Genomic DNA, 23289 nt, shown 5'->3' on the forward strand with positions numbered 1-23289 from the left:
TGTAATTACACAGAACTCTCTTGAAAGAATGTGGTTCAGTTGTTGCACACTTACAAACCTCTGCTTGTTCTCAAAGCACTATCCAAACCATAGTTGGTTCCATGGAGGAAGTTATTAGTGATGTTCAAGGTCGAGCACAAGAAGCAGTTCTCCAAACATTTCCCTCTGAAACTAAGGAGTCAGAAATGTATAAGAAAGTAGAGCACTGTTTAAATCCATTAGACAAGCCCTTTTCCAAATTTAACATGGATGAAGAGCCAAAAATATTATGATGAAAAATGGGAAATAGTTGATTGTAAAGAATGTGTCCTTGGTGTGAGAGTGGATACACGTAGACATAGAACTCATATAGTCAGGTTCCTGTAACAGACAAGTTCATGTATGTACCCATTTTAGGTACACTACATCCATTTTCAGAAACAGTGAGACAAGAGAGTGCTTCTTACAAGAGAAACACTGTAAAAAGGGGACATACAAAGACATTAATGATGGGGTTTATCTCCAAAACCATCCTCTTTCTTCACAACAGAGACATGCTCTACAAATGTTACTTTATTAGGAGGATTTAGAAATGGCTAATGCATTGGGTTCTAAGAAGGGGATCCACAAACTTGGTTGTGTTTTTTTTCCTTTAAAAATCCTCCCAGCCAAGGTGAACTCTGTGCTAATGAACAGACATCTTGCAGCTCTTTTCTACACCCAGGATTTAAAGACGTACGGTTTTGAAGAAATATTAAAGCCTCTTAATGACGATTTGAACATTTTAGAAACTGAAGGAATCAACTCCCATTTATTGATGAACCAGTGTTTGGCTCTGTAATTCAAGTCACGGCAGATAATCTTGCTTTGAATAGTTTGCTCGGCTTTGTTGAATCTTTCAGTGCAACATACTTTTGTAGCTTCTGTCTGACAAATGAGGAAGAAATTCCGTGTGTTTGTTCTGAGGATGATCCAGGACTTAGTCTGCGCTGTGATGGATATACGGAATTGTTTCAAGAGAGTAAGTATTCATCACTGCTGATAGTAACAATAAGTTAGCTGCAGCCCCCCAGCTAACAGCAGAAAGTCCCACGTCATTGCCAAATGCTCCCTGTTTGACAAAAAAAAACCTGGCTTGCACACTCTGTAGCTGAGAGCCCCCTGTACAGGAGGCAGCATGAGATGCATGCTGTATATCTCTGTGCACGTCTTACCTTTGTTGTTTTGCAGTCAAAAGTTACATTTCAGCTCAAAAAGGACTCTGCTACAGTAGCTAGCTAGTTAGTCCGACATGCAATGTGAAGGTCCTGGTTGTTTGTAGAGTTAGGTGTGCACTCTTCATATTATCTTTGGGGTGACTTCCTTCTGGAGCATCAGATGCACACCGTGAACCAGCTCATTCACATATGATTATGTGGATAATAATAATAATGACAATAATAATGATGATGATAATACGGTAATAATAATAATAATAATAATAATAATAATAATACACTAATAATAATCAAACCTGTAAGAGTCAGGGCAGAGGAGCAGAGAGAGTGAGAGGGGAGAAACCTCTACTGGAAAGGTGAGTCATTTGTGATGCAGGCAGTCTTGGAATTTTATGGGGTGACTTCCTTTTATGGGGTGACTTCCTTTTATGGGGTGACTTCCTTCTGGATTATCAGCTGTGTTTCTCACTTTACGCATGGATGCACACAGTGAAACAAGAGCTGAGCACATTCACGTATGATTGTCATCAGTGGATCAGTGGAATGTTTGATTACATTTTTGTATTCAGCATAAAATATTATGCAGGACTACTTTTATAGAATAAATATGTTTAATAAGTAATTCTGTGGTTTATTTTTTCACCTTTCAGAAGAATACAGATAGTCTCACTCGTATTATTGATGTTTATTTCATGGATATAGAATTTTGGTTAAAAGTTACAGAATCGAATCGTTAATAAAAAAAATAAACATTTCTACTGAATCGTTAATGGAATCGCTGTGAAGCCAAAGATTCTCCCCCCTAATGGAACCCATCCATGAAGCTCTCTACTGTTCTTGAGCTAATCTGAAGGCCACATGAAGTTTGGAGGTCTGTAGTGATTGACTCTGCAGAAAGTTGGTGACCTCTGTGACCTCTGTGCCTCAGCATCGATGACCCCGCTCCGTCATTTTACGTGGCATCATCAAGTGATGATCCTTGAACCTTTTGTGCTGCTACATTGTCTTGCTACCGTTCTAGACTTGAAGAAGGTCTCTGAGGGGAAGCTGCCTTTAGAAGAAGGACTTTTGCTCAGATCTGAGTGTGCGGATGCTTTTTTTCTGCTTCCAGATCGTCAGCAATTAAAGTGAGAACCAGCAGAGGGAGCCAGACACACACAGACACACAGACAGTCTCGGTGTTGGTGCATCTGGTCCACATGGATCCGCCAGTCCTGCAGACCAACACACAGACCAGAGACCGTTCAGAAACAAGTCAAGCAGCAGCAACACAACAGACGGCATGCTGGGAAACTACAGCAGCTGTCTCAGTTTGTCCTTTAAATCCTTCAACCTGCACATTTCACTGAGCTTTATGGTGACAGACACATCCAAGTCATCAATACTCCATTATTATCATTATTATTATTATTATTATTATTATTATGATAACCAACATGACGGCCTCATTCTGAACGTTCCTCTGCATGAAAACCAACAGAACCAGAACCAGAAGAACAATATGTGTGTTCTTGTCAGGATTGAACTCAGCTTCTTCTCCAGCAGCTTTGTATGACACCCTGGAATGAAGACGAGGAGGAAGCACTTTGTTCACGCTGCTTTATTCATCATGGAAAGCTTCAGTGTGTCCACAGATCTCATCAGTGAAGTCTGTTAAAGGATCAATGATTTCATCACACAATCACTTTCTACGTGGGATTCTAGATTTCTTTACTAACGTAGAGAAAGAAAACAAAGCAGCTGGGATTAAGGAGGTCTGCTGGTTTCCACCAAAGAGCCACGCAGAGGAGGAGAACATAGAAGTACATCGCTAAGCAGAGGAGGAGGGGGAGAGGAAGAGAGGAGGGGGAGAGGAGGAGAGGAGGGGGAGAGGAGGAGAGGAGGAGAGGAGGAGGGGGAGAGGAGGAGAACATAGAAGTACATCGCTAAGCAGAGGAGGAGGGGGAGAGGAGGAGAGGAGGAGGAGAGGGGAGGAGAACATAGAAGTACATCGCTAAGCAGAGGAGGAGAACATAGAAGTACATCGCTAAGCAGAGGAGGAGGGGGAGAGGAGGAGGAGAGGAGGAGAGGGGAGGAGAACATAGAAGTACATCGCTAAGCAGAGGAGGAGGGGGAGAGGAGGAGAGGAGGGGGAGAGGAGGAGAGGAGGAGAGGAGGAGGTGAGAGGGGGAGAGGAGGAGAACATAGAAGTACATCGCTAAGCAGAGGAGGAGGGGGAGAGGAGGAGAGGAGGAGGAGAGGAGGAGTGGAGGAGGAGAGGAGGAGGACATAGAAGTACATCGCCAAGCAGAGGAGGAGGGGGAGAGGAGGAGAGGAGGAGAGGAGGAGAACATAGAAGTACATCACTAAGCAGAGGAGGAAGGGGAGAGGAGGAGAGGAGGGGGAGAGGAGGAGAGGAGGGGGAGAGCAGGAGGAAGAGGAGGAGGGGGAGAGGAGGAGAGGAGGAGAGGAGGAGGAGAGGAGGGTGGAGGGGAGGAGGGGGAGAGGAGGGGGAGAACATAGAAGTACATCACTAAGCAGAGGAGGAGGGGGAGAGGAGGAGAGGAGGGGGAGAGGAGGAGGGGGAGAGGAGGGGGAGAACATAGAAGTACATCGCTAAGCAGAGGAGGAGGGGGAGAGGAGGAGAGGAGGAGAACATAGAAGTAAATCGCTAAGCAGAGGAGGAGGGGGAGAGGAGGAGAGGAGGAGAACATAGAAGTACATCGCTAAGCAGAGGAGGAGGGGGAGAGGAGGAGAGGAGGGGGAGAGGAGGAGGGGGAGAGGAGGGGGAGAACATAGAAGTACATCACTAAGCAGAGGAGGAGGGGGAGAGGAGGAGAGGAGGGGGAGAGGAGGAGGGGGAGAGGAGGGGGAGAACATAGAAGTACATCGCTAAGCAGAGGAGGAGGGGGAGAGGAGGAGAGGAGGAGAACATAGAAGTAAATCGCTAAGCAGAGGAGGAGGGGGAGAGGAGGAGAGGAGGGGGAGAGGAGGAGAGGAGGGGGAGAGCAGGAGGAAGAGGAGGAGGGGGAGAGGAGGAGAGGAGGAGAGGAGGAGGAGAGGAGGGTGGAGGGGAGAGGGGGAGAGGAGGAGGAGAACATAGAAGTACATCACTAAGCAGAGGAGGAGGGGGAGAGGAGGAGAGGAGGGGGAGAGGAGGAGAGGAGGAGGAGGAGAGGAGGAGGGGGAGAGGAGGAGAGGAGGAGAGAGGGGGAGAGGAGGAGAGGAGGGTGGAGGTGAGAGGGGGAGAGGAGGAGAGGAAGAGGGGGAGAGGAGCAGGAGAGGAGGAGAGGAGGAGTGGAGGTGGGAGGAGGAGGGGAGAGGAGGAGGTGAGAGGGGGAGAGGAGGGGTGGAGGTGAGAGGGGGAAAGGAGGAGAGGAGTAGGAGAAAGGGGAGAAGAGGAGGAGGAAAAGGAGGAGGAGGAGGAAGGTGAAGTCATTCAGTTCTTAAATGACTTCTGTCTAGTTGAGTTTACAGATCTCACCACTACTTCCATCACCATAAACATTAAGTCCAGCATAGAGGGTCTCAGTGAACGTGGTCTGGACTCTGTGGAGGAGAGTCATGGTCTCAGAGACGCTGTAGAAGGACAGAATACCTGCTCTGTGATCCAGGAACACTCCTACTCTGGAGGACCGAGGACCTGAGACGGGAGTTTTAACACCGTTGTACCTTAAGTAACATCTGTTATTTTTACAATATAAAGACCAGGATTTATCATTGTATCCAAACCAACATGGATTCCCTCCTCCTGCTCTGCTGATACTCTTGTATGCGACTGCTACACCAACTCTATATCCTCTCCACTCCACCTCCCAGTAACAACGACCAGTCACACTTTCTCTACTCAGGACCTGATCATAATCAGTGAATCTGTCTGGGTGACTAGAATAAGACTGGTTTTGACTCCATGTTGCTTTTCTGTTCCCCTCAGATAATAACAGACGTGTGTTTGCTGTGTTTGGATCCAGTGTGATTTCACATGAATATTTCAAGAATCCAGCTCTGGTCTTGGGTTCTGGTGGTGGCAGTAAAACATCCACTTCAGTCCCTGCCAGTGAGACGTTTGTCCATCTGTGTGTCAGAACTTCCTGTAGTCCATCTCTGACTTCTGACAGCGCCGCCGTCACGTCCTCAAAGTAGCGGCGAGGAGGACGGGCGTTGATGCTGGATGAGTGTGTGGACTCACTGAGTGGTGACAGTGACGGGTAGTCGTGTAGAAACTGGTTGTGATCCTCTGTGTGTGAGAGCTTCTCCAGCTCAGCGTCTCTCCTCTTCAGCTCACTGATCTCCTGCTGCAGCTTCTCCTGAAGCTCTCCGACTCGACTCACTTCCCTTTCCTGCTGGGATCTGACCTGCTGCTTCACGTCAGAGCGTCTTCTCTCCATGAGACGGATCAGCTCCGTGAACATCTCCTCACTGTCCTCCACTGCTTTATCAGCAGAGTGGTTGATGGCCTCCACCTCCTGGTGGAGCAGCTTCACATCTTTGTCTCTGTCCTGGATTCTCTGCTGGATGTTTAGTCGACTCCCCTCCAGCTCTCTCTGCCTCTCGGTCCTTTCTGCTGCAGCTGAGACTGTGTCGTGGCCTTTATGTTCGTCCACAGGGCAGAGATAACAGATAGACTGCTGATCAGTACGGCAGAACATCTTCATCACCTCATCATGACGAGAGCACACGTTCTCCTGGAGCTTGTTGGAGGGCTCCACCAGCCGGTGTTTCTTAAATGCTGCTGATTCATGATGAGGCTGGAGGTGTTTCTCACAGAAAGAGGCCAGACACACCAGACAGGACTTGAGGGCTTTCAGTTTCCTCCCAGTGCAGAAATCACAGGCCACATCTTCAGGTCCAGCATAGCAGAGACCAGCAGGAGCAGCTTGGAGTCCAGTCCTCTTCCGCTCCTCCACCAGATCTGCCAACATGGTGTTTTTCAGCAGGACAGGCCTCGGTATGAAGGTCTGCCTACACTGAGGGCAGCTGTGGATCTCCTTCTCATCCCAGAAGCTTCCAATACACTTCATGCAGTAGTTGTGTCCACAGTGAAGAGTCACCGGATCCTTCAGTAGATCCAGACAGATGGAACAAGACAAGGTCTCCCGGTCCAGCTGAACTCCTTTCTGCGCCATTTCACCTCTCAGCGACGACGACTGTCTGAGTTTCACTTTGTGAGAAGTGAAACTGGTCTGAGGTCTGATCTCAACAACATGTGTGTGTGCAGTGAATGTGGCCTGTCAGCTGCTGCACTTCACCGCCATGTTGGTTACACTCATCCTCACACGGTAGATCTGAAGGGGAGGAACAAGGAAGTGTGTGTGTGTGTGTGTGTGTGTGTGTGTGTGTGTGTGTGTGTGTGTGTGTGTGTGTGTGTGTGTGTGTGTGTGTGTGTGTGTGTGTGTGTGTGTGTGTGTGTGTGTGTGTGTGTGTGTGTGAGCAGAGAGAGGAGGGAGGCGTTCTCAAGCTGGGGTTCATTCCAGGAAGAGGAGCGGCACATTGACTTTGTTTCCTCACTTCTAACAGAGCCTTCAAACTCAACTCAAACTTTATTTATAAAGTGTGTTTAAAACACCCAACAGTTGACAAGTGCTGTTCTGGACAATAAATAAAACAGTAGACATCATGCAATAATATAAGACAGAACACATAAACATACAATAAAAGGATGTCTTGCTCAGTTTGAATCAAAAGCCAGAGAGAAAAGCTGAGTCTTCAATGAGGACATAAAAACCTCCAGGGTCTGGGCAGATCTAATGTCCCGAGGCTGATCCAGAGCCTTGGTGCAGCCCCCACAAAGGCTCGGTCCCCCCTGGATTTGAGTCTGGTCCTGGGGACATCATTAGACCTGCCGACTTCATTAAACATACTGTCCTGCTAGAGCTCTTCGCTCTCAGAATAAAGGCTTACTTGTAGTTCCTAAAGTCTCCAAAAGTAGAACAGGGGCCAGAGCTTTCAGTCATCAAGCTCCTCTTCTGTGGAACCGTCTTCTGGTTCTGGTTCGGGAGGCAGACACTGTTCCCACATTTAAGAGTAGGCTTAAAACCTTTCTCTTTGACACCGCTTATAGTTGGGGCTGGTTCAGGTTTGCATTGGACCAGCTCTTAGTTATGCTGCTATAGGCCTAGACTGCTGGGGGATTATAGTGGCACACTGAGCCTCTCTCTCTCTCTCTCTCTCTCTCTATGTTCCCCCGGAGTCCTTGTGCTTTCTTGCCTAGCACGTCTCCCCAGGCCTGGACTGGGACAAAAATTCGGCCCTGGACTTTTTGGTCCAGACTGGCCCACCACAATCCGCCACAGATACTGTGCCAACTCGGCCCGTTGATGTACTGTACATATAATCACACAAGCCCTTAATAACACTACTATACTGAATAATATCCCTTTATATTCTGGAGCCTTGAATAACATAAATGATGACTACACAGTATGTTGCTCATTTGCTCTTAAGAAGGATACTGGAGAAAGGATTTAAGATTCAAGAGTGTTGTTTATTTAACTCACTCATGGCATTGGCAGGCTGATAGCAAGGTGGTCAAACCACACCACATGGCAACATGTGAGTTTTAAGCTTGTAGATCTGCAAATGTGTGGCATGCTTTGATGAAAATATAAAATAGTGGTTAATAAAAGCAACTATTAATCAGGTTAGTAGGGGTCTGGAAAATGGGTGGGACTACTGGGCCTCTGTAGCCTATCATAGGGCCACTGGGCCAGGTATTCTTTAGACAGACAAGCCACTGGGCCTCTAATGTGTCTGTGGGCTGCAGCTGAGCTCTGTGGGCCGGTGCATGTCTCTCTCCCTGGGCTGCAGCAAAAAAAAAGAGAAAAAAAAAGGCAGCCACTGCCGGCCCATTATTGACCGGCCCACCGGGAAAACTCCCGGTACTCCCTATGGCCAATCCTCCCCTGAGTCTCCATGCTGTGGTCTTGTTTGACTCTTACCGCCAGTATTTTTAATTAAAGTAATTGACTAAAATCGGGGGGCTGCACGGTGGTGTAGTGGGTAGCACTCTTGCCTCACAGCAAGAGGGTCCTGGGTTCAATTCCCGGGTCGGGTCGGCCCGGGGTCCTTCTGTGTGGAGTTTGCATGTTCTCCCCGTGTAAGCGTGGGTTCTCTCCGGGTTCTCCGGCTTCCTCCCACAGTCCAAAGACCTGCAGGATGGGAATCGGCATCTCTACTGCAAGTTATACTAAATAATACTGCTCTACACTCTCTTGACATCAGGCCGTTCTGAAAAAGGGGCAGAATTTCATGATCTTGTCAACTGAGGAATTAGGTGATTTTACCAGCTGGCAGCAACACGTGGAGACCATTTAGGCAAAAAAAACTCATTTTTGCCAAAAAGTGACTAAGGCAATTATTTTAACAAGGTGACAATGTGATGTGTGCAAGAAACTGATTTCCACTGTGGTCTCCTGGCTGCAAAAAAGGTAGAGGAAGGAGAAGGAAATGATCTGACGGCTCTATACAGTGCATCACCTCATCTGGATAGATATGTAATAAAATATTTTGAAATAACATATACGAGTTGCTAGCTGTATTCCTTCTTAAACATAAATGAAATGAAATGGTTCTGGACCTGTTACCCCCGCGACCCTATCCAGGATAAGCGGTTGAAGAGGGAGGAAGAAGGTTCTCTGACTGTCAGGATGAAGATTTTAAATGGCCCCTGCTATAAAATACAGACGTTTCAACCTTGATCAGGCCAAACCATACTACATAGACATGTTGCTGATGGAGAAAAATGTATGTCAACTTGGTAAAAATGCTAATTATGATTGTGAATAGGTCAGTCATCAATATCTTAAACACATTTGGGCAGTAAATACCCCTGAAAAGATGTACTTCTGATTTTATCCAAGTTGGACCTGAAAGGGGTGTGAGAAACTCCATCTCAACGGGGCTGGCTTGGAGCAAGATGGAAAATGTAACTTTGTCGTAGGACAACAATGAAAATATCATTGGAAAGGTCTTGGCCTAGAGAGTAACATATATCAGTATGAGAACTGTGTGAGGTTCCTGCTTCTCAGGAGTGACCTTTGAACCTTGAAAATGAGACACTTATGAATGCTTACAGGACGGGAACGAAATGTGTTACAAACATGGGGTCAACAGTTTTGGAAAGGTCTTGACCTCTACTGCCATAACAGAGGGTAATCCAACAGGGGGCGCAACTGTATGGGTCAAAACCCAGAAAAAAACAGATTTAAACCTCTTAATTATAATAAAAATCAGATTTGACCATAAATATGTGTTTTCCACTACCAAAAACATCTGGAGAGCCTCCAAGCTTCCTTGTAATCTCGTCACATAATAGGGAAAACACTTTAAAACTACATTAAAAATGGCGCACCACACACACACACATAGCAACCACGTGACCAGACTGTCGTTCTTCAAGCATTCTTCCGGGTTAGGTTAGGTTTCTAAACGTAGGGTTTAGAAATTATCTATCCGCTTATTTTTTAGCATAAAAAGTCAAACCACGTCACATATGTTTATATTTTGAGAAAGCCTTTGTAAATAAATACATCAACACAAACATTTAATCGCGCTATTTTAGCACTTATTCTTGTCGCTCCGTTTCGCAGACTAACAGGGGTACGTTCAAAGACAGAACTGTTCGATCAACGTTTGAAAAAAGAACTTCTGGGGTTCGTAATTTGGATCTATTGTTGTTGTTCTGGTGTAATAATGTGGTTTAAAGTTTGTTTACATATAATGTGGCTATCGAGACTGTGCCCCACACGTCAATCAGATTGATTATTAGTGAAGCTAACGCTAGCTAACAACGTTAGCTAACGTTGCTGCTTGTGAACATACTTCAAGAGAGCGATGTGCTTCTCTGTGTAGTTTGGACAGATTTAGTGGCCATCATGTAGCCTATGAGCTTTATTTCCATTTTTAATGTGCAAATAAACTCAAACTTTAGATGCTTTTATATCAAACAGGTGGGTTTCAAAAAAGACACAGTTGTGGATTAAATGTACATGTATTTATTCCAGATGTTAAAGTTCTCCTCCAGACAGATTAAAGAATGACACTGTAAACCAGGGGTCACCGACCTTATTGACCCTGAGAGATACTTCCTGGGTCGTGAATCTGACAAAGGGCGACCAGTTTGAAACACTTATGAAATAACACATTTGCTTTGACCTCAGAACCAGCATAGGTCAGAGTTCACCTACATTCACTAAACTTATATTTAAGTTATAATAAACTTGTTTTTAATGCTTTTTTAAAAAACATTGTCATTTTCAAATCTATATAAATGCAAGTCTGATTAAAGAAGAATAGCAAAAGAATAAAAATAACATTTTTGAACAGGCACCTGTTGACAAAATGAAGCTTGAAGTCTGAAGACAAGTTAACATGAAGGAAAGGCTAGCTAATGAATGTAGCCGCCAAGGCGCTGATTAGTTTGGATGTCAAAAGCTTTGATAGGCATGGCTTTCCATGGCTTCAATATACAACATATATTTACAACATAGATAATAACATCTACAAGAAATCTACATTTTTTTCCTCCGCCGTGGGATTTTTACAAAACAAGAGTCTTGTAAACCACCCCACCCCTCCCTCTCCTCCCAACTAGATTTCTTCATCAGAATCTTCACTACTGCTGTCCTCTTCACTTTCCACGTCTTCCTCCATTGTGAAGAAACCGGGGTCTGTGTTGACAGTGGCGTAGGTGCCTGTGACTGCACTCAGTTTGTTTTGGAGAAAGTCTTTTCTCTGTAAAAGACAGGCGTGCGGTCCCCTGTATCCGGCCTCTGTCATATCCCAAGGAGTGGCTTGAGGGAAAAGTGAAAAGGAATGAGATTTAAAATTAGGCAGATACATTTGGAAATGTAATGCAGTTTGAATGCCCAACTCTGAGGCTGTGTTTTTGTCTACTCAAAAGGAAAATAAAAAAAATGTCAGTCATTGGGAATGCTCCTCTTTTAATAAATAAATAAATAGAATATTTGTAGAACATACTGTGGTTCCTGATGTTGTCCTCAGTGTGATGAAGGAGGTTCTCCAGATTATCTAATGCCTTTCTCAGGCACTGATAATGCTGGGTCATCTCCTTCACAATTATGAGCTTCTCCTCTTCCATACGCCCGACCAGCATGACTTGGTCGAAAAGTCGCCTCTTGGAACGGAGGCTCACCACTATTTTAGAATAGAGAACAGATGTGACAGAATCAAAACATTTGAGCATGTTCCATGTTCATGTGCCCATTGGTTAATAAAAGAATGGGTCAGTTTTTCCTCATACCTACTGTTGCTGACTATTGTTCTCTATTTGACTGATCTCTATCACTTAATCAAGCCTTTTCTAACATTCCATACTACAAAATAAGCAATAAAAGTATGTATGATTCGTACTGATATCATATTGGATTGATATCGGTATCGGCCAATATGTTTTCATGTATGGACTTTGTCAGTGTATTTTAAACCAATATTCACAGCTCAATATCAAAATGATGACTTTGCTTACCATCTCCTTGCACTTCCCAAGGCAGAACCACATTATCAGACAGGCTGCATGCTGCTTCTATGTCAGTTGTGTCTTGACCAGCAGCAACAGTGTTGAACTGGATTATCTTCTCTCTTAGTTTTTTCTTGAGCTCACCCAGTCTCCTCCGTTTCCGTTGCCTTGTTTGATTGCTGTCTGTTAGTTTAAAAAAAGTATTATTAGTAAGAATAACAAAGAAGCATTAGTTGTTGAGTGATGCAATACTAAATACCATTTTGTCGATAGAGATCATGCTTCTTCCTTCTGAGGGAATAGATGATCTCATCTATTTCTCTCTGGAGCTCTTCCTGGCTACTATGAGCACCATGATTCTCTTGAAAAACAGAAACAGGCAGAGTTTGAAAACCAAATGAAGCCAAATGAATGACAGTACCAAACTGACTTGTCAGCGACAATGTTGCTTACCAGTGGCTGCCCACTGCTTCACATCCTCCACCCACTGTTCTGTGTCATCCAGTGTGATGTTGAGGTCTTCCTGGAGATGCTGAAGATTTGCAGCTTCCAACTCTGCTCTCTGTGTAGTCTATTTATAATGTTTTCAGCAGAAAAATACAATGTCAGAAGAATGTTCACTCAATTATCTGCTGCTAAATGCTTAATACTTTGCATTCTACATGTCAAAGTATCCTTGGGAAAGATACTGAATCCCATATTGCTGTCTATGTGAATTATATTCTGATGAGGAGCTGGCACATTGTACAGTAGTTTCAGTCACCAGTGTATTCACGTGTATGAATGTGTGTGACAATGAGATGAATGTGGACATACTTTGTAAAGCTTTGGAATGGTCACAAACACTAGAAAGCTGTGCTATATAAATACATTCCATTTACCATCCATTTAACCATTCAATGACAAATGTAAATGTTAAAAAAGTGTAGACTTCTTACTTTGACAAATGGCTTTGCCAGTGTCTTGTGGAGACTCTCCACCTTCCTGCTGTTCCATTCCATTGCAAGCATTGTTATCATATCAGCTCTGCCTGTATAAAACAAAACAGAGAATATGCACATTCAAATCAATTTGATTATCTGGTGTCGTTTCAAAGCATGCCACTTCATTTTTTTGAACCAACCTGACTTGGTCATGTATTTTGTGGTCAGAGCTGCCCTTGAGAGAAAACTGTTGACCTGCTCCACCTCCTCACCAACAGTATTTCCTGCACCATCCTGGTTTCTGCCACTCCACTTCACCTGCTCCAAAATAAACAAACATATACACAAATATATGCACTGCTTATAAAATACCTGTATTTACTTGCTCTCTTGCTTACACCAAAGTGTCCGGGCATGTTTTTGTACTTGTTTCCTCACCAGTTGTAACTGTTAGGCCAGAGATATACTTCCTTTTTAAGCATGTGTGTCCTTAACAACATCTTGATTTCTGAGGAGCTGCAAAAAAACTGTCCAAAATGACACTATGCAAAAAAAGGTAGCTATGGTGAACACTAGTTAAAAGCAAGTATATCTCTGGCCTTACAGGAACTTTGACAAGCCCGTAACATGATTACAACATATTAAGTGATTTCACTAATGTGGTCAATCTTCTTATGACACAAACTCTTAACTTGCACACTGTACCTCACATTTGCCAGTGTGAGCCTTGGCATGCATTACAGAGAGGAAAGGCCTCATGGCTGTAAGTATTTGGAGCTCAGGCAACTTCACTGCCATCTTCTCCAAATATGGCCAATACCTGTAGAGAAAACCACTTAGTGCTTAGGTTGCATACTGCCATGATTATAGGGAGATAAATCAGAGGTAGTAACCAGTAAAATCTCTGTTACCAACCGAAGAACAACATGTATCAAAAACAATGCTAGAGATAATAATGCCTTATATCTGGTGGACATGGAGGTTGTACCACATAAGCTATATTAACTTTCTACAGCCATAAAAAAGGCATGATTCTAGGCCTGTTGTGGCAATCTACAAGGAATTAATACAGTGCAAAATACCAGTGAAAACTTCATTTATGACTTGGAAAGGGTTAAGATTACCTGCAAGTGAGGTCCATACAAAAGAACGTTATGTTTGCAGCTTCAGCAAGCTCTTTCTGCAGGAACAATGGGTAGGCATAGATTTCACCACGGTAGTGGTTTAAGCCTTGAAGCAGAATGCCATGTCTGCAAACGGCAATTTCCAGGCCCTCCTCGTCCACCTTGGCCCTGGACTTTCGTGAGGTTTCTCGCCCTGCTGTAAAAGTTGCCGGCCCACAGACGTCATGACCAGTCCTCTGAAAGGAGACACAATCTGTTATATGTAGCCCAGAGACAAGTTCAAAAAAGAAAAAGAAGTGGTAGGAGGTTGGATAAAACCTTACAATCGTCATTTGGCTTCTAATATGATCCACAAAGGCAGACACTTTGGCATCTTCAGCGATGAACAGGCCATCAAAGAGAGGTGGTTCATCTGTCCTGTTAAATCAGAAGAATTTCCTTGTTTTATTACAGCCTTTATGTCACCTGTCGAAATGAATGCTGATATTTCACATTAGCGGAGTAGTTAAATATTACTGTGATTTACTGTGGAGGTAAAAATAAATAACATTACTGAAGTTATTGGCCATGGATTAGGGCCATGGAACCGAAACAAAAAGGTATTACTAAGATTAGAAAATAGTTTGCTGACCCTTTGGACTTTTTGAAGCGGTAGTGCTTTCTGTTACCATCTGCAGATATGGCAAGCATGTCTGGTGTGCATGCAGGGCACTTGAAGGGCTCAACCAGGCACAGATGCTGTTTCTTCCAGTGGCAGAAGGCAAATTCGCGATATACCCTGTGAAAGGTATCACCGCAAATACTGCCCGTCTGAAAACAAGGATGGTATTATTTTGGTTAATTCCAAACTTTGCAATTTGGAATTCAAAATTTCAAATAACAAGAGTTCACACCCGTCCTGTGCGATGGGCCCGATGTTCAAGCATTCTGATAAATGCTTTCTGGGATGTAGCTGGGCTGGCCAACTTCATTTGCTGAAATGATGTAAAAACATCCAATTTAAACAGCATTTGGCAGCTTGCTGTTGCTGGCCAGTATCTGCAACTGATGAAGTCACTGATTCCTGGCGTCCACTTGCAGGAGCAATGTGGGCAACTGACAGCAGGCAACCAGAGGTTGTATGGACCTGAAAAAAAATACATACAGTGGGTACGGAAAGTATTCAGACCCCTTTAAATGTTTCACTCTTTGTTTCATTGCAGCCATTTGCTTAAATCAAAAAAGTTAGTTTTATTTCTCATTAATGTACACTCAGCACCCCATCTTGACAGAAAAAAAACAGAAATGTAGAAATTTTTGCAAATTTATTAAAAAAGAAAAACTGAAATATCACATGGTCATAAGTATTCAGACCCTTTGCTCGGTATTGAGTAGAAGCCCCCTTTTGAGCGAGTACAGCCATGAGTCTTCTTGGGAATGATGCAACAAGTTTTTCACACCTGGATTTCGGGATCCTCTGCCATTCTTCCTTGCAGATCCTCTCCAGTTCTGTCAGGTTGGATGGTGGACAGCCATTTTCAGGTCTCTCCAGAGATGCTCAATTGGGTTTAGGTCAGGGCTCTGGCTGGGCCAGTCAAGAATGGTCACAGAGTTGTTCTGAAGCCACTCCTTTGTTATTTTAGCTGTGTGCTTAGGGTCATTGTCTTGTTGGAAGGTGAACCTTCGGCCAGGTCTGAGGCCCTGAGCACTCTGGAAGAGGTTTTCTTCCAGGATCTCTCTGTACTTGGCCGCATTCATCTTTCCTTCAATTGCAACCAGTCGTCCTGTCCCCGCAGCTGAAAAACACCCCCATAGCATGATGCTGCCACCACCATGTTTCACTGTTGGGATTGTATTGGGCAGGTGATGAGCAGTGCCTGGTTTTCTCCACACATACCGCTTAGAATTAACGCCAAAAAGTTAAATCTTAGTCTCATCAGACCAGAGAATCTTATTTCTCATAGTCTGGGAGTCCTTCATGTGTTTTTTGGCAAACTCTATGCAGGCTTTCATATGTCTTGCACTGAGGAGAGGCTTCCGTTGGGCCACTCTGCCATAAAGCCCCGACTGGTGGAGGGCTGCAGTGATAGTTGACTTTGTGGAACTTTCTCCCATCTCCCTACTGCATCTCTGGAGCTCAGCCACAGTGATCTTTGGGTTCTTCTTTACCTCTCTCACCAAGGCTCTTCTCCCACGATTGCTCAGTTTGGCTGGACGGCCAGGTCTAGGAAGAGTTGTGGTCGTCCCAAACTTCTTCCATTTAATTAGAGATGGGACGTTTGACACCGAGACTCCGAAGCCTGCTTCACTCTATTGAAGCAGGCTGGTTCGAAACGCTGTGTCGAGGCTTGTATCAAATCTCCGCGATCACGTGACCGATGACGTTTGACGCTTCATACGTCACAACGAACCACCGGAAATGAGGTGACTGATTCGAAGTTTTGGCGCTCCTTCATTCGTTATAACGAGACGCGAGATGCCCAGTGCTCCCCCCTGCTTCATAGCGTTCTGAGAGACCTTTGACAGCGACGACCCTACTTGAGTGATGGAGAATCCGAGTGGAAGAAAGCGATCCCGTGGATGGGAACACTTCGACCTTGTGTCACCCACCAAGGTAGGTGTTTTATAATATAATATAGCCTAATATAATATACTTTAATATGGTATTGCAAAATATCTTCCCGCGACACTTGCAAGGATGTAATGGTTACAGAAAATGAATGAATGTTATGATATAGCTTGTAATATTTTCAACTTCATATTATCTTGATTGTTTCAATATTGCATTTAAATATATTTATTAATGTATTTTTTTAAATTTAGGTTCAGTGCCTCATATGCTCACGAGAGCTGGTGTATGGAAACAACACCTCCTCTATGTTGCGGCATCTTCGTGCCAAGCATGATCATGCAGCAACTTCTCAGCCGAGCACCTCAGCTGAAGCTCACCCTGCTGACCCTTCTGGTATTGTATTGTAACTGTATTGTAACTACTCAATACAACCTATTCTTCAGTTGAATCCAAATAAGATTTAAAAGTTGCACACATGTAACCTACATTTTTTCTTTCATCAGTGTCCAGGAAGCAACAGCTGGATGAGGCCTTGCTGAACCTTGTAGTTATGGACACACAGCCATTGTCTGTGGTGGAGAATGAAGGCTTTAGGGCCTTTGTCCACCTCCTGGATCCGACATACACGATCCCAGGAAGGAAGGCTCTGAAACAGATGTTGGAGGACAAATATAAGATCACCAAAGACCAGGCCGTAGCAGAAGTAGAAGAAGGCATCCACTATCTGTTTAACAGCAGATATGTGGACCTCCATTAACATGGATGCCTACTTGGCAGTGACTGGGCACTTCATCACAGAAGAGGTCCAGCTCAAAACTGTTCTGCTTGGTGTCAAGCAATTCCCCAGGTCCCACACTGCAGCAAATATTGCAGAGGCCAAAGCCACTCTTATGGCAGAATGGGGAATAAGAACCAGAGTGAGGTGTCTGGTCACAGACGCGGCACCAAATATGATTGCTTGTGCCAATGTACTTAATGTGCGTCACATTAACTGCTTTGCCCACATGTTAAATCTGGTGGTGAAGAAGTCATTGTCACAGACATCTGACCTGGATGACATACGCACCAGGGCACGTAAAATCGTGGGGCATTTCAAGTCGAGCACTACAGCTAAAGAAAAGCTCTGTGAAATACAGCGACAGATGGGCCAACCAGAGCACAAACTTGTGCAAGAGGTGGACACCCGCTGGAACAGCACATTCTCAATGCTCCGGCGGCTGTACGAGCAGAGGGAGCCCCTGGGTGCAGGCCTCAGCAGTCTTAACACCCCCCTCCTGCCATTTTCTGCTGAGGAATATGAAACAATCAATCAGTGCATCTCAGTCCTCTCTCCCTTCCACCAGGCCACTGAAGAGATGTCCACAGAGAGGAGGGTGTCTGGATCAAAGGTGATCCCCATTGTAAAGATGCTGAAGCACCAAGCTTCAAGACAGTGTGCTTCAGTAACACACCACATAGCCAGTAACTTGGTTCACAACATGAACACCAACCTTGCTTGAAAAGGTAACTTCATTAACACTTGCAACATTATTGGATCCCCGATTCAAAGAGGTGGGCTTCTGCAGCACAACAAGCTGTCAGGCAGCGGTGGAAAGGCTCACCAGAGAATGTGCCAATGTAATGCCTGCACCGGCTCTGCCACTGGCACCTGCAGAGGGTCCATCCCCTGTCCAGAGCAACAGCCTCTGGGACCTACTGGACAGCCACGTGGATGCACAACGTCCATCAAATTGTACCGCCAGTACAATTGCAGAGGTCCAGAGGTAAACAAAATGTACTTTTACTTTTTCTATTTTGTTTTGTATTCATCTCTTGCTGAAATGATAATGATAATCCAGATATCTGAAGGACAAACTGCTGCCCAGGACAGAGGACCCATTAAAGAATTGGCTCCTCCAAAAGGCTGCCTACCCACACCTTTTTATAGTAGCAATGCAGTATCTTTGCACACCAGCATCCTCTGTCCCCTGTGAGAGGATCTTTTCGAAGGCTGGCGAGATCGTCAGCCAGAGAAGAAGCCGTTGGAAGCCAAGCACCATTGAGCAGATTTTGTTTTTAAATAAAAACTTGTAATAAAGTGTTGCACAAGCATAAACATCAACACAACAACACATCCCCCAAGCACATTTCCCTTATGCACGTAATCACTTCATTTTGACACTGTAGCACAAGCACAATCCCACATATTCACAAAAGTACCTCTACAATGTTGCATTTGAATCTTTTCATATTATGTGTTACATCACAATCATGTTCTTAATGATAATCAGTTTATGATCCAAATCCTGGGATGTCCCACCACAAGTGGTTTCCACTGAATTGCATCAAAACTTCTCACAAACTCAGTCACACCTCCAAAACACATGTTTCAAGTAATTACAGGTAGTAACAGGACAACACATTTAACATTTTATTAGTCAATTGACATTATATAGTAACACTTTGTTGTGTATGTGTGAACAATGATTCTTAGAATGAAGACACAACTGCTTAATAATGACTTTATTGCTTTTGTGTTGGAACTGGAAGCAATGATGTGTGAATCATTTGGAGGTTCATTGCTGCTATAACTGCAGCTGACCACTAGATGTCACTGGTAGGGTCTTTCTGTGAAGCTTTGAAGCTTCGAATCTTTTTTCGGTACAATCAGGAAGAAGCCTCAAAAGCTTCACGAGGCTTCATTTGCCCATCTCTACATTTAATGATTATGGAGGCCACTGTGCTCTTAGGAACCTTGAGTGCTGCAGAAATTCTTTTGGAACCTTGGCCAGATCTGTGCCTTGCCACAATTCTGTCTCTGAGCTCCTTGGGCAGTTCCTTTGACCTCATGATTCTCATTTGCCCTGACATGCACTGTGAGCTGTAAGGTCTTATATAGACAGGTGTGTGCCTTTCCTAATCAAGTCCAATCAGTTCAATTAAACACAGCTGGACTCCAATGAAGGAGCAGAACCATCTCAAGGAGGATCAGAAGAAATGGACAGCATGTGAGTTAAATATGAGTGTCACAGCAAAGGGTCTGAATACTTATGACCATGTGATATTTCAGTTTTTCTTTTTTAATAAATTTGCAACAATTTCTACATTTCTGTTTTTTTTCTGTCAAGATGGGGTTCTGAGTGTACATTAATGAGAAATAAAATGAACTTTTTTGATTTAAGCAAATGGCTGCAATGAAACAAAGAGTGAAACATTTAAAGGGGTCTGAATACTTTCCATACCCACTGTATACCATTTCACATTATAGGTACAAAACAGGACCAAGTGATAATATTGAGCCATTATTGGCTTGTGATGGGATACAAACAGTAGAAGGAAGTGACAAGGTACCATTGATAGTCACCAAGACAGTCTGCTTTCCTGGCATGACGGTGTAATCTTGGTCTCGGCCACAGGAGCACATTTGTGTTGGTGGAGGAATGGGCAGCAGACATACTGGAGTAATGAAAATTTCACAAATTAATACCTATAGTCAAAATATAAAACACTAACAGTTCAAGTTTATGTAGTGCATTTTATCGAAACCTAAAGACAAAAAACAGAAAGCAAAATCTTTTGAACACACCTTGTTCAACCAGTTCATAATGGCCTCTTTCATCCATTTTCACTGATGATGTGGGAGGAATATGTTTGTAAAAACTCTCTATCATGATTTCTCTGTCATGAAAGATGAGTTTTTTATGAACCATTGAGTCACATTCTGCACAGAGAAACTGAACTCCTGAGGGAACACAGTCCAAGCACCGGACCACAGCATTGGCTGTTTTGCACTGCTGACAGCAATGCTGGGGAACACCTTCTGCAGCCAGCAAGCAACTCAGGAGCTCTGGCACTGCAGCCTTGAATTTTTCCCCAGTGGTCAGCTGCCTCTTGGTCCACTCTGACATGCTGGTTGTTTCCTCCACTTCTGCTGATGCTGGGACGGTGACTGAACTCAACAAGTCTCTTAATGTTTGGAGATGTTGATCTAAATTGATAAAGTATAAAAAAAAAAAAACATGCCAAAGAGAGTCATAAGGATATTTTCAAATTCAAAGATTAAGGTTGACTTTATTTGAGTTGTCAGATTTAAATATGCATACCAAGATTTGGGACCTCTTGCGGAATTTCATCCATCTGCGAGGCCTCACCTTCTTGCACCTCCATAGTACCAGTGGGTTTAGCTGCAAGCAATAATGTAAGAAACATTACTGCGGGGGGGCGCTAGTGAGCAGCGCATGGAGTAGACGTGCTTTTAGCGGCTCTTCCCTGCCAATATGTAAAATTATTATTTTGACAGTCTCGTACATAATTCTATCAGCCTCGGGAACAACGGTACACATTAGGGGCCTAACCAGTTAAGTTTATGCAACGACATGCCGAGGAAGTCATCAAAAAACGTCGAGGGACCGCCACCATCCTCTGCTTCGGCTAGCGCTGGTGCTAACAGTGCTAGCGCTAGCCAGCCAGCTCATGACTCCAGCGACGGCGACAGCGACACCGAGCTGTTGCCATCAACCTGGGAGAAAGTTTCCGACAAGATCCTGGGACACATGAACAGCAGGTTTGATAAATTAGAGCAAACACTTCAAGTAGTGCAGAGCTCTCAAAGGGAACTATTGGAGAAGGTTGAAACAGTGGAAGAACAAGTGCTGGACCATGAGAGCCGCTTAACCTGCTTGGAGAAGACAGTCTCTGGCCTGAAGGATGAGAACAACGCGCTGAGGCTAAAAGTGGATGACCTCGAAGGCCGGTCGCGTCGCAATAATATCAAGATTATCGGCATTCCTGAGCAGGAAGAGGGCGGTAAACCAACCGAATTCATCGAGGCATTAATCCCGAAGCTTTTCGGAAATGATAGTTTTCAGTCACCGGTGGTTATCGACCGGGCGCACCGGATCCTGCGGCCGCCGCCCACAGCTGGAGCTAAGCCTCGCGCCATTATCGCCAGGGTCCACTTCTATCGGGAGAAGGAGCTCATACTTCGCCTCCGGAGGGAACGACAATTAGAGTACAAAGGCAACAAGGTGCTCATTTTCCCGGATTACACGCCTGAGGTGATGCGGCAGCGGCGTGAGTACACCGAGGCCCAGCGGATGCTACGGGAGCTAAAGGTGGAGCACAGTCTACTTTTCCCAGCGAGGCTCCGGATAAAGCACAAGGAGCGGTTCAAGGTCTTCAGTACACCGAGTGAGGCAATGACTTTTATCAACACTGACTTAAAGAACTTATCTTAAGACAGGTGCTACATTTCTTACTCAGGTAACTGGGTTCAACACACTGAGAGACTGTCAGTCTAATTTTTCTGACTCAGGGCAATTATGTTTGGCAGCGGAACTGGGCTAAGTTAGCTAACACAGCTTTAATAGCCAGTTAGGTTTGAAAGCGGGTTTCAGGCCGTGCGTGTAGCGGCCCCGAGCATGAAGGGATGCCTGTGCTTCGTTTGGGGGAGTGCTTGCGGGCGGGTAGGGGACATGTTCAGGTTTATGGGTTTGTTTGAGGGTGTTACCTCAGGTTACAATGGATGTTCTTTGTGTGTCTTGTTTTATTATATTTTGTGCACTTTTGAGAGGATACCAGATTGTTTTTACTACAGGGATATTGTCAGTATCAGATAACGTAACACGTAGCAGCATAAATTATACATTTACATTGGTCTCATGGAATGTAAAGGGATTGGGTCATGTGATTAAAAGGGGTCGAGTCTTCTCGCATCTCAAATCATTAAAATCAGACGTAATTTTTCTTCAGGAAACACACATCGGTGTAAACGAGCAGCGCAGGTTGAGAGCAAATTGGATCTCACAAGTTTATCAAGCACCTTTTACCCGCAAATCTAGGGGGGTTGCTATTCTTTTCCGAAAAAATATACCATTTAGTCTTGATTGTATGACAGCAGACCCATATGGCAGGTATTTGATGATATCTGGACACATAAACTCCCTTCCAATAACGATGCTTAACATCTATGGTCCAAATATTGATAATCCTGATTTCTTCCGTAAAGCATTTGATTTGATACCGGACTCCACCCCGAATGTTATTATTGGGGGAGACTTTAATTGTTATCTGGACCCCGTCCTAGATAGGTTTTCTACAAAACCACCTCCCACTATAGCTTCAGTGGGAATTCTGAATGATTTAATTAAAACAAGGAATATGGTTGAAATATGGCGTCTGCAGCATCCTACAGATAAGGAGTTTTCTTTTTATTCTCATGTTCATAAGTCTTACACTAGGATCGACTACTTCTGATAGCTTCTGAATTACTGCCTAGTGTTACTAATTCTACGCATCATAATATTTTAATATCTGATCACAGTCCAGTTTCTCTTAACTTCAGAAATATCCTATCTAGTCCAAAATACAGCTGGCGCTTCAACCCTCTTCTTCTTGAGGACCAGTCTTTCATTGAGCATATGAATGCACGTATAGACGAATTTCTTGTTACAAATGATAATGGGGAAGTTTCGGATTCTGTTTTGTGGGAGGCCTTCAAAGTAGTTGCAAGGGGCCACATTATTTCATTTGAATCCGCCAAGAAAAGAGAATTTAACAACCGCCTTAAGGACATTGAAAAAAATGCTTCCTGTACTGGAAGAAGCTTATAAATCTTCCCTCTTATCTTCTGATTACAATAAGATCTTGAAATTGAAATATGAATATAACACCATTCTTAATAAACGTGTTGGTAGTCTTCTATTAAAAATTAAACAGAAATATTTTGAACTTGGAGATAAACCAGAGAAACTGCTAGCTAGCCAACTTAAAGGCAACAGGGCTAAACAGGCCATTCATAGGATAAAATCCAAATCAGGCAGACTCCTAACCAATCCGAGAGAGATAAATGCGTGCTTCAGGGACTTCTATAAGGAACTGTATTCTAGTAAAGTAAAGGCCACTGAAGCAGATTTCTGTAATTTTTTTGCTAATTTAAATGTTCCCCAATTAGATAGTGCGGCGAGAGATGACTTAGATGCCCCATTTTCTGAAACTGACCTCTTGAATGCTATTCGAGCCTTCCCCTCTGGAAAAACATCCGGCCCAGATGGCTTTGGCT

General features: G+C 44.1%; 2 protein-coding genes across 2 annotated transcripts; both read right to left on the reverse strand.

Annotated features, from left to right (window-relative positions):
• Positions 1 to 1866: 1866 nt before the first annotated feature.
• Positions 1867 to 6597, reverse strand: LOC311030245 (tripartite motif-containing protein 16-like). Its single transcript, XM_084035900.1, has one exon. It carries the CDS (start codon positions 6299 to 6301, stop codon positions 4637 to 4639), a length of 1665 nt encoding a protein of 554 aa, XP_083892026.1. The 5' UTR covers positions 6302 to 6597; the 3' UTR covers positions 1867 to 4636.
• Positions 6598 to 11362: 4765 nt separating this feature from the next.
• Positions 11363 to 14144, reverse strand: LOC311029541 (uncharacterized protein). The gene is made up of 8 exons (XM_084034728.1): positions 14023 to 14144; positions 13700 to 13935; positions 13281 to 13395; positions 12776 to 12893; positions 12591 to 12682; positions 12106 to 12223; positions 11912 to 12013; positions 11363 to 11835 (listed from the first exon to the last, which is right to left on the reverse strand). The coding sequence occupies exons 1-8, from the start codon at positions 14029 to 14031 to the stop codon at positions 11627 to 11629; spliced, it is 999 nt and encodes a 332-aa protein (XP_083890854.1). The 5' UTR covers positions 14032 to 14144; the 3' UTR covers positions 11363 to 11626.
• Between the last annotated feature and the right edge of the window lie 9145 nt (positions 14145 to 23289).

This window comes from Eutrigla gurnardus, assembly GCF_963514095.1.
Source record: "Eutrigla gurnardus genome assembly, chromosome: 19".
NCBI classification, from domain to species: domain Eukaryota; kingdom Metazoa; phylum Chordata; class Actinopteri; order Perciformes; family Triglidae; genus Eutrigla; species Eutrigla gurnardus.

Bases quoted from the DNA above. Each gene is read 5' to 3' on its own strand.
- LOC311030245 (XM_084035900.1), bottom strand. From the start codon at position 6,301: ATGGCGCAGAAAGGAGTTCAGCTGGACCGGGAGACCTTGTCTTGTTCC.
- LOC311029541 (XM_084034728.1), bottom strand. The intron at 12,224-12,590 runs GTAAGAAGTCTA...CATTATAAATAG, and splicing joins TGGCAAAGCCATTTGTCAAA to ACTACACAGAGAGCAGAGTT. The intron at 12,014-12,105 runs GTAAGCAACATT...CTGTTTTTCAAG, and splicing joins GAAGCAGTGGGCAGCCACTG to AGAATCATGGTGCTCATAGT.